Source organism: Triticum dicoccoides, chromosome 2B, assembly GCF_002162155.2.
Source record: "Triticum dicoccoides isolate Atlit2015 ecotype Zavitan chromosome 2B, WEW_v2.0, whole genome shotgun sequence".
NCBI classification, from domain to species: Eukaryota; Viridiplantae; Streptophyta; class Magnoliopsida; order Poales; family Poaceae; genus Triticum; species Triticum dicoccoides.
Window position 1 is genome coordinate 602,122,538 of NC_041383.1, and position 10,202 is coordinate 602,132,739.

The 10,202-nt window shown below is 42.1% G+C and overlaps 1 protein-coding gene across 1 annotated transcript; it reads left to right on the top strand.

The window, feature by feature from the left end:
• Nucleotides 1-6,446: 6,446 nt before the first annotated feature.
• LOC119368096 (heavy metal-associated isoprenylated plant protein 28-like) lies at nucleotides 6,447-7,305 on the top strand. The gene is made up of 2 exons (XM_037633445.1): nucleotides 6,447-6,728; nucleotides 6,828-7,305. The coding sequence occupies exons 1-2, from the start codon at nucleotides 6,605-6,607 to the stop codon at nucleotides 7,070-7,072; spliced, it is 369 nt and encodes a 122-aa protein (XP_037489342.1). The 5' UTR covers nucleotides 6,447-6,604; the 3' UTR covers nucleotides 7,073-7,305.
• The last annotated feature ends 2,897 nt before the right edge of the window (nucleotides 7,306-10,202 follow it).

Genomic DNA, 10,202 nt, shown 5'->3' on the forward strand with positions numbered 1-10,202 from the left:
TTACTCCCTCTGATCCGCATTAGTTGATGCAGCCTCTATATTTAGAGGCTGCGTCAGTTAATTCAGATCGGAGGGAGTACTAAATTTACATGCAAGCCTACATGCACAGTATTTTTTAGCGGAAGATGAAACACTTAGTATGCTGTTCTGTGATGTACATACAATCTGAGTTCTGAACTACTAGTAGCTTGTCCTTGGCTCGCTGCATGTATAATAGTTCTTCTTTTCCCTCAATTGCAGAGTCATTCTCTACAGGAATCAAAATCTCAGTTGGTGTTGTGTCCCCATATAATGCTCAAGTTAGAGCAATCTCTGAAAAGCTTGGGAAATCCTATGATAGGTATGACGGTTTCTCTGTGAAAGTGAAATCTGTGGATGGTTTCCAAGGCGCGGAGGAAGATATTATTATCATATCAACAGTGAGGAGCAATAAAGCTGGTTCTGTTGGATTTCTCACAAACATGCAGAGGACCAATGTGGCTCTCACAAGAGCTAAGTAAGTTTTTTGTTGCTCGATTCCAGGATAATACGGTGCTAAATATGAATCCAGCAGTATAACTTCTATTTCACAAAATTTCAATTTAGTTAGAATAACTGTTGGTTGAAAACTACGTAGTTTGAATGAAATTGAAAGGCTCTTTATTGCCATCAGGAGTAACTTATTTGTTGTTGATCTTGCCAGGCACTGTTTATGGATAGTAGGAAACGGGACGACTTTATCCAACAGCAAGTCTGTTTGGCAGAATATAGTCAAAGATGCGCAAGACCGAGATTGCTATTTTGATGCCGATAAAGATAGAGATCTATCAAATGCAGTAATCAAGGCCGTCATCGAGCTCGACGATGCTGATAATCTAGTGAAAATGGACTCGCTGCACATAAGCAAGCCAGGGTTTCAGGTATTACCAAAAGCCTTCTGAAAACCTCTCATCATACGGACATGTCATACCAAAGGGCTGACAAATCCGGTTGCTGGCAAGTGTGACCTAACGTTTTTCGTGTTCTATATGCAGAAATCAAGGTCCAAATACCGTTCATGAGATGTCAGGAGCCCTGAAATAGTACGAGTTTTGTGTCGGCGTGATGTTTGTGTCACCTGGGCTTTGCTGAAGAAACTTCCACCTGCGTTAGTATGGCCCGGCTGCTGTCGTGAGATGCCCTGTATTTTGTTGAACTTAAGCTTGATGCACGTTTCATCGCTGGAGCTCAGTAGCGTACCATTGTTATTCTGCTATAAGACTGATCGACATGGAACTTTTATTCTGGACAAAACCTTGTTAATTGGCATGTACTAGCTGGAATGTGGCGCGAAACAGCTTATCTCTATCTCCCTTTTGAACTGCCGAAACAGCTTCTCACCACACATTCAGACATTTATTCATCACACTTCACACACGACGCGTGCACTTCATTATTTCGGGGGTAGTCTTGGCCGGGTTGCTCGCACGTCGGTGTGGTCACGCTCAGCAGTCGATGTGGATGCTGCGCCAGCCGAAGTCGCCGCAGGCCTGGGTGTCCTCGAACACCTGGTACGGCGTGCCGGCGCAGCCGTGCTCGCTGTAGAGCGTCGCCGTCTCGCCGCGGAAGTTGAACTCGTGGCCGCCGTGGAAGTGGACGGGGCTGCACCCGCAGCTCCCCGCGCTGGACATGCGCCCCGTGCACGCGGGCCCGTCCCACGACGAGAAGTAGCTCCTCGGCCCCGTCCCGTCCGTCGCCGCCACGGCCGCCGCCAGCGTGGCCAGGATGGCGACGGCCATCGCCGCGGCAGTCATCTTTGTGGCCATGATAGCAGTGCTAAGGGTAGGAATGGCGCTACCTTTTTCCTTCTGTTCGTATCGCGCGGCATCATGCGCCTTCGGTTCGAGGTTTTATAGGTGAAGCCAAAAGGTAGGCGGTCGAGTTCCTAGGACTAGACGGTTTATTGTGTTGCGATTTTTCATTGTGTCTGCCGATTTAGAGAGCTTACATCGTTGCGTACGTGTCTGTGTAGTTCTCTGCTTACCTTTGCTGTTGTCATCGGTCAACGTATATAGGGCGATACTAATGTTGCAAACTTGCAACAAGGCTTGGAAAAACAAAACTAAAAATGAACAATCTTGCATACCTATATCTATTGAAAAGAAATTCACGTGCGAACCAACGTGATGGTTAGGAGGACAATGATATCCTGAATCCATTAGGGTTCATGTCCTAGACTTGACATTGATACTCGCATTATTCCTGTATTTATTTTAGGCTTTCGGTGATGTTCGTTCAGTGAGAGGAGACATTCCCGTTGACTGCGAGGCGTCTGTGATGACTTCATAAGATCTCAAGATGCTATGTCGGCTCAGTCTCTTGGAGGTGCTCATAGGTGTAGAGACGTAGAGTGTGCGTGCATTTGCTCATAGGGATGAATGTATGTGAGCGACTTTGACTGTACTATATTAAAAAAATCATGTCTACTATTTAAAAGGTATATTTCCGTTAAAAGAATGAAACAAATTACACTATAGAACAAGAATAACAGAGGCAATTATACAAAAATATTCTAAGAAAGACGAAGCATCAAAATTACTGCTTTCTTACTGCAATCTATCCTACTAGGTCATGTGGATCCCTCCACTGGGAGGCAGGAATCCTTAATTCATGATGTTGAGGGGTGCTCAATATTTAAAATCTAAATGAAATTTTACTGTTTATATTCAAAGTACAAAGGAATAGCCAATCTTGGGCAGAGCCCGGGCCCTGGCTGGCCACCCTGCCTCCGCCACTGGATCCATCTACCCCGATTCTGATAAGGAACTTATTGGATGTAGCTTAACTATGCAAAAATTTAAGATTGATTTTTAAAGCTAAAGCCTAGTTACTAGTAATCGTGTACGTGCAATGCACGTCCAGTTTGATAGTACTCCCTGAAGATGGAGTAATATTATTTTCTTAATAAAAATAGTGTTTCCGAGATTAATGGCAATTGATGTTGATTTCAAGATTAATTATTTTTAATGCAGTTAATATCATTTTCAAATTATGATTAATGTAATTAACTTATTTCCAAAATATTGATGATATGATATGATGGATACATCATTGAAGCAGTGTGAGACATTAGATACATCATTGAGGGTATCTGAAAGTGAAAACCAAACCATATGCAAGCTACACTACGGAAATGAAGTGGTTTTGTATTGCCGTTTGTCTTTTTTAGTTTGATTTCTTATGATAAGGATCCTACATTAGAAGCCTCTTTGGTAGTTCTCTTGTAGGTTTTTTCTGCACAATCATCATAGACCAACCAGAGCCTATGGTCGTAGAGAAGTGTTCTCCTCAAGTGAAACTGCCTAGAAAAATGATTAAAAAAAATATATAATTGAGAATAAAGACATCTACGAAAAGATATAACTACCCTTAAGAAAGTTAACTAGAACTATGGTGAGTATTGAGTAGGAATTTCAGATCCCGTCGACCCAATATGGCGAGTGCTGATGTGGGCTTTTTCACATGCATAATTGCATAATGAGGCATGTCTTTTTTCATGCGTGATTACATTGTGAGGTGGCATGTTTATAAAATGAGAAAATATGTTTGTGGGAATCACTTGTTTTGTTATTTTTGCAAAAAGAAAAAACTCTTCCAATCTATTCATCAAACATCACGTCAGTGCAACAAGTCCATAGATCACCTAGCAACAACTACAAGCACTGGAGCGAGCCGAAGGCGCACCGCCGTCATCGCCACTCTCTCACCGGAGTCGGGCAAACCTTATTGTAGTAGATAGTCGGAAAGTTGTCACGCTCAGACCCCAAAGGAACAGTGTACCAGAACAACAACCACCACGATAAAGAGAAGCGTAAATCGAAAGAATCCAACCTGTAGACACATGAACGCAAACGAATGAAGGCTAGATCCATACAGATTCACCAAAGACAAACGCCGGCTGAATCCCGTGAGATTTGCTAGAGAAGCACCTCCACACGCCTTCTGATGATATGATGCGTCGCTAGGACGGGGACTAGGCAGGGAGAACCTTACTCCATCTTCAGGGAGTCGTTACCATCCTGCCTTCCTGAACAGGACACAAACCCTAAACAAACTAAAAAACACCTAAAGACTAAGTATGAGCACTCCCATCGGCAAGGGCAGGGATCCACTGCACCTCCATGGCCATAAGGCCGCATGAGACGAGGCAGATCGATGACAATACCTGTGGGAGACGAACAAACACTAAACGCCTGAGAGTCTTTCTTTCTTTCTCATGAAGAAACAAAATACACGTATGTCTCACTTATTTTGTAATATGCCTCACTTTTTTTGTAATATTGTATAGTGAATATCGAAAGCACTATTACTAAAGCAATAGAGCTCAAACCAAATTATGTTTTTGCTATCTATGTAAAATCTTGATTTTTGCTATCCACGCAAGTTTAGATAGCATATGGTAGTTCATTTATGGACGGAAATTCACAGGGGCACGTAGGTGCAGAGACACTCACCTGCCAAGTCCTGTTCGGCCGCTCGTGTCTCTTTATTCACAAAATAGTTGGATCTCGCACGAGTTCATAGTAAGATTTAAGTTTCAGTCGTTGAAACATACAATTTTTCATCTGAAACTTGTGTCTTTCTCGCTCGCTCTTACTAAGTTTCATAGATAAAATTTTAAGACATTTTTCTTGTCGGTTGTTGGCACAAAAAATCGTGGTTTTATCGGTTGCTCGTACTAACCTTCAATAGTTGAAACTTAACATTTATTTTCAAAAGAAATTGAAGCATATTTAAAATGGATCTTATTTGGAAGCTCTTGTTACAAGAAACACGAATATGAAAACAAAACTTAATTTGAACTTTTCGTTCAAAAGATATACAAATTTAAAAATTGGAAGCCAAAATAAAAGCACACCCGAGGGATATGCGTGCCGTGAGGCCTGCTTGCCACAATCCTCCCCATTTTTACGGACATTACTACAAAGAATTGAGTTTATTCTAACTTTATTTTTTCCATTATTTTTTCAACCTTTTCTTGTATTTTTTTCATTGTTTAGAACTTGTATTAATTTTGGTTTAACTGTTATAATTGTATTCTTCTACTTTTATGAAGTTTTAATATGGTTTTATCTTCCATTTTTCCCAATTACAAAGTTTGTTCCCGTACGGTTCTTTGTGCTGGCTGGGTTGCTGCTGTACTAGGAACCAATTTCAGTGGAGGCAATGGACTAAGTTTAGACAATTTTGACAAACTAGAAGTCATTTTGTTTGATACTGGAGATGATGGGTTTGAATTTATTTATTTCACTTCAAACTAATTCCGTTAAGCTATGCAATATGGGCATACTTTTAAGAAAAACAAATATATTTCTTCCCCTCCCACGGCGGTGGCTAGGGCGAAGCTTCGTTGCCTCCAAGCTCCCCGGCGAGCCCGTGGACTCATCTTCCCTCTGCCTGCCGCTCTGGCGGCCGACGGCAAGGCGGGAAGTCCCGACGCCTCGGTTCGGCTTAGTAGTTTAGCTTAGGTCTTTTTTTAGTCCACATAGGTGCAGCTCTTCAGCTTGAAGCTGGTTTTCCAAGCTTTGATCCTCCCTGAGTTCGTTCGTTGGGACGGAGTCGACGAAGTTCTAACATAGATTCTCGTCGTCTTCTTGGAGCGACGAGGTTATGATTTCTCGGCGTGCACACAAGACGGCGAACTTTGGTGTTAGGCATTTCAGATCAATTCAAGGGTTCAACGGTGACTATTGCTGCTCTAGGGCGTTGCACAAAGAATTTTCGAATGTCATCAACAAGGCCAGGCCAGCTCCTATGAGGAGCGACGACAACGGCGCTTCGACGACTCGCTTTGACGTTAGTGGTCGATCGGTGGTTCACAAACTTCTATATAGAAGTAATTTTTATTATGTTTGAGATACTTTATACTTCTCATGAACTTTATAATCCATCGGGTTCATTTACGCAAAAGAAAAGAAAAGGCATGGGCACACCTTTCCAAGGTCGTGAAACCATGAAAAGAAAGTAAAGCTTAGATCATGATCCAAAATGTTTCCAACTGACGAGTCATCATGGAAATAAACAGAAGACGATCCACGATCCACATGAAAAAACAACAAACACGAAGCTCCTAGAACAAATCTAAGCGTGACACGTGCAACACTTTTACGCCCCTCCCACCAATCAGCCAATCAGGCCGTCCTTCCACGGCAATCTCAAAAGCCAAATCCTCCCAACACGACGCCGTCGCCTCCACCCCACCCTCCAAATCCGCCGCTTTCCACAACACTTCACATGGGCGCAAACGCCCGGCCTCGTCAGCCCAACGCTACGCCGACAGGCCGCCACTCACTCCACGCAATCCCCCCCACCACGTACCAATCTCTTTTGCACCCGAACAGACTCCGAGTCTCGATCATGGTGCGTCAGAAATGAAAGCGCGCTCAAAAGCGAGGTCGATGGTGCCATGACGAGGCCCCTGCGCACATGCGGCGGGATCTGCGAGACTATCCAATTAGCTCCGTCACCTTTTAGCCTGTGTATATAAGCGCCGTGTATGCCGTTCCTGAGGTTTATCTGCACACCGCTGAATGCTGATCAGCTGACATCGAGTTCTTGAAGACACACCACTATTCGCTAGAATACGATGGGGGATCTGCAGATCGTGCTGGCCGGGGGGACGATCGAGGCGCAGCACGTGGAGATGAAGGTGCCCCTCTACTCCTACGGCTGCGAGAAGAAGATCAAGAAGGCGCTGTCGAATCTGAAAGGTACGCATCATGTCATAGGACATTTCTACGGGAAACTGCCTGAGCAATGGGTACGTTGAGGCGGCCATGCATGAATACTAAGCTTGCTGCTACTTGCAGGGATTCACTCGGTTCAGGTGGATTACCACCAGCAGAAGGTGACGGTGTGGGGGATCTGCAACCGGAACGACGTGCTGGCCGCCGTCCGGCGGAAGCGGCGAGCGGCGCGGTTCTGGGGCGCGGACCAGCCGGATCTGGGCGAGGACGCTAGGCTGGGGGACGCCCAGAAGCACTACCTGCGGGCGTTCGCCGCGTACAGGAGTAGGAAGTCGTGGAAGAAGCTCTTCCCCATGATCCGGCTGTAACAGCAGCAGGCCGCGAGCGTGATGTTTTGTCGCAATGCCTGCTGCATGCGTGGCCGTGTGTGTGTTGCACTGCAGGAATGGCCAGGAGTTGCTAGTAGTTTGGTACAGTAGCGCATGATGTTACATATCGAATAAATGTGCTCTGTTCTTGTCTTTTGGAATTGGCAGATTGTTCGGTAATCTGTTGGTTGGCAAACGCTTGCAATGAAGTCTAACATGGATTTTCGAGAAAACTTCTGATCTATTCATCACGTCATGGCAGTATATAGAACACAAAAATAATATAAAATTACATCCATGTCCATAGACCATTTAGCAAAAGTTTTGAAATGTTAAAACGGCCTTCCACGTCGACGTATGGATTAATTAAATTAGTATACGTAGAGATCCGTGAACCGAGAGTATCTCAGATGATTAGGTTTGTTGTGGTGGAATCAACCCACAGAGTTCAAGTCCTAGACATCAATGGTCGCATTTTCCTGAATTTATTTCAGTCACATTGACGGTGTATGTTCAATGAAAGAAGACGTTCTTGTCAACTACGAAGGCGTTCATGACAACTTTACCAATCCCAAGATGTGGTGCCGGCTCAATATCTTGAAAATGCTCATAAAGGTAGGGTGCGTTTACGCGCATGCGTTCATATGGTTAAGTATGTGTGTATATATGAGCATCTGCATTTGTAGTGCGTTAAAAAAGTACCTTATAAAGAGATCTCACCGCCGATCATTTGATCAAGACATCGAGTTCATAAATCTCTCGTTCATGGCCGGATCCTATTCTCCGCGTACCGCTGGATATTGAAAACAACTAGTGATTGGGGTGCCACTCGGTGGCGTCGTTTGAGAGGAACCTGCGCGCACGTTTCCGTTTAAAAAAAAATACATAGAGTTCTCGCCTCCATCTAAAAAACATCTAAACAATCCTCACATTCATCTAAAAAAAGAAAAAAAGAAAAAAATTACCATCGCTCCTCACCTTCATCTAAAAAAATAAGTAAAAAAGAAAAAGAAATTACAGCCGTAGCCTATCAGCGAGCGCCATTTTGCATAACCCTTCATTTAAAAGATACCAGAGGTCCTCACCTCCATCTAAAAAGAAAAAATACATTTAAAAAAATAATCCCCACCTTTATCTAATTTTTTTTCAAAAGATTTTTCACCACGGCCAATCAGCTTGTGCCATGCGGCATAGCTGGTTGGCCGCCCTCCACGCGTAGCTTAATGGGTTTAATTGCTAACCAGGACGCAAGCGGTCAAGCGCCTGCGCTATATGGGTCGGCCCATTTCGTATTTCCACCACACAGGTTTTGAAATGGTTATATAATCTTCCTTGAATCGATTTTCTTTTTTTGTTTTTTATATTTTTTGTTTTCCTTTTTTTTAAATCCATGTTTTTTATGTGAACCTTTTTCAAATCCGCAAACATTTCTTAAAACCGCAATTGTTTTTTCAAATTTGTGAAATTTTATGTGAGCTTTTTAAAAATATATAGTGAACAATTTCTTGAATTCGCAAATAATTTCCAAATTCATGATAGTTTTTGCAATGCATGAATAGCTTTTGAAATATAGGATTTTTTCTAATTTATGAACTTTTTGAAATCCAAGAAACATTTCTGAATTTCCAAAAAAAATTGAAGTGCGAGAACATATTTCCAAATCACGAACATTATTTCAAATATGGGAAGATTTTTATCCAATTCATGAAATATTTTCTTGAATATCTGGAAAAATACAGAACAATTTGAAAATTCATGAACATATTTTGAATCCGGGATCATTTTTTTAATTTCTGAACAGTTTTTGTGATATAGTAATAAATTTCAAATTCATGAACATTTTTAAGTTCTATATTTTTTAAATTCATGGTCATTTTTAAAATTCATGCCCATTTTTTAAATAAGATTGCAATTTTCAAATTTAGGAGCATTTTAAAATGGAAGAACCAATTTATAAAATTTTGAACACTTTTTGAATTTTGAAGCATTCTTTGAAATCGAAATATTTCTCAAATTCATGATATTTGTTTTGAAATTTGGAACACTTTGTCAAGTTTGTGAACATTTTTCAAGTTTTTATGAACATTTTTCAAGTTAAAAAACCAAAAGGAGCAAGAAACCAGTGGCACCCACCCGACCAGCGCATGGTATGCGCGAGAGTGCGTGTTTGCCTTAAGCGAGCGTTACAGTGCATTTTGCAACTTGGCGCACACCACGCCCCTCCGCTCTGGGGCCGACGCATTTACTTCTTCTTTTTTCCTATTTTAAACCCCAAAAAAGTATGCACGACATGATTTGAACCAAGGTCCTCCCGGTTTAGTATCGAGCGCACTAACCAGGTAGGTCACCAGACCTGATGTGCGAGTTTCCTTTTTTTTATTTCTTAAAATGCAATGCGGAAAAAAAGTTGTTTCCTTTTTTTCTCTTTCTCTTTTTATTTTCTTAAATGCGTGAACATTTACAATTTCATGACCTTTTTTCTAAATCCATGATTTGTTTTCATTCTTTGAACTTTTTTTCCAAAATTGATGAACCTTTTTTTTTTCAAAACTGCTGAAGTTCTTTTTAAAATTGATGAACTTTTTTAAGTTTGTGAATTTTCTTGAAAAATGATGAACTTTTCCTCAAAATCAAATGAATAGTTTCAAAATTTTGTGAACTTTCTATTTTGCAAACTTTTTCCATTTTTATGAACTTTTTCAAATTCGCCAACTTTTCCTCAAATGGATGAACTTTTTTTTTGTAAAATATGTAAACCTTTTCTGATGTCACAAATTTTTTTCAAAAGTATTTTCTACCAGACCAACAACACAAAAAAATGAAAAAAAAACACTAGCGAGCGCCTGAGAGAGCGAAGCGAGCGACACAATACCTGGAGCGAGCAGGGGAGAGCTCCTCACTGGCGCCTTATGCGCCCGTAGAGGAAACCAGCGCCCGTGCGCCTGGCTACATTGGGCCGGCCCAACAACGAGCCGACGAGCTCGCGTACGTTGCGCGCTTCCCTTGCTTTCCCTGCTCGACCGTTTCTTCGTGGCGACCGTTTCTTCGTGGTTGACTGGTAGTGGTAGATCGTCAACCATTGGCCATTGACTTTTGAGATTTGTTTTTGAAATTTCAGAAAAAGAATTCG

What these genes read in the sequence shown, in the direction of transcription:
- LOC119368096 (XM_037633445.1), top strand. Translation starts at nt 6,605, where the DNA reads ATGGGGGATCTGCAGATCGTGCTGGCCGGGGGGACGATCGAGGCGCAG. An exon ending in GGCGCTGTCGAATCTGAAAG is followed by an intron (nt 6,729 to 6,827) that starts GTACGCATCATG and finishes TGCTACTTGCAG; the next exon opens with GGATTCACTCGGTTCAGGTG.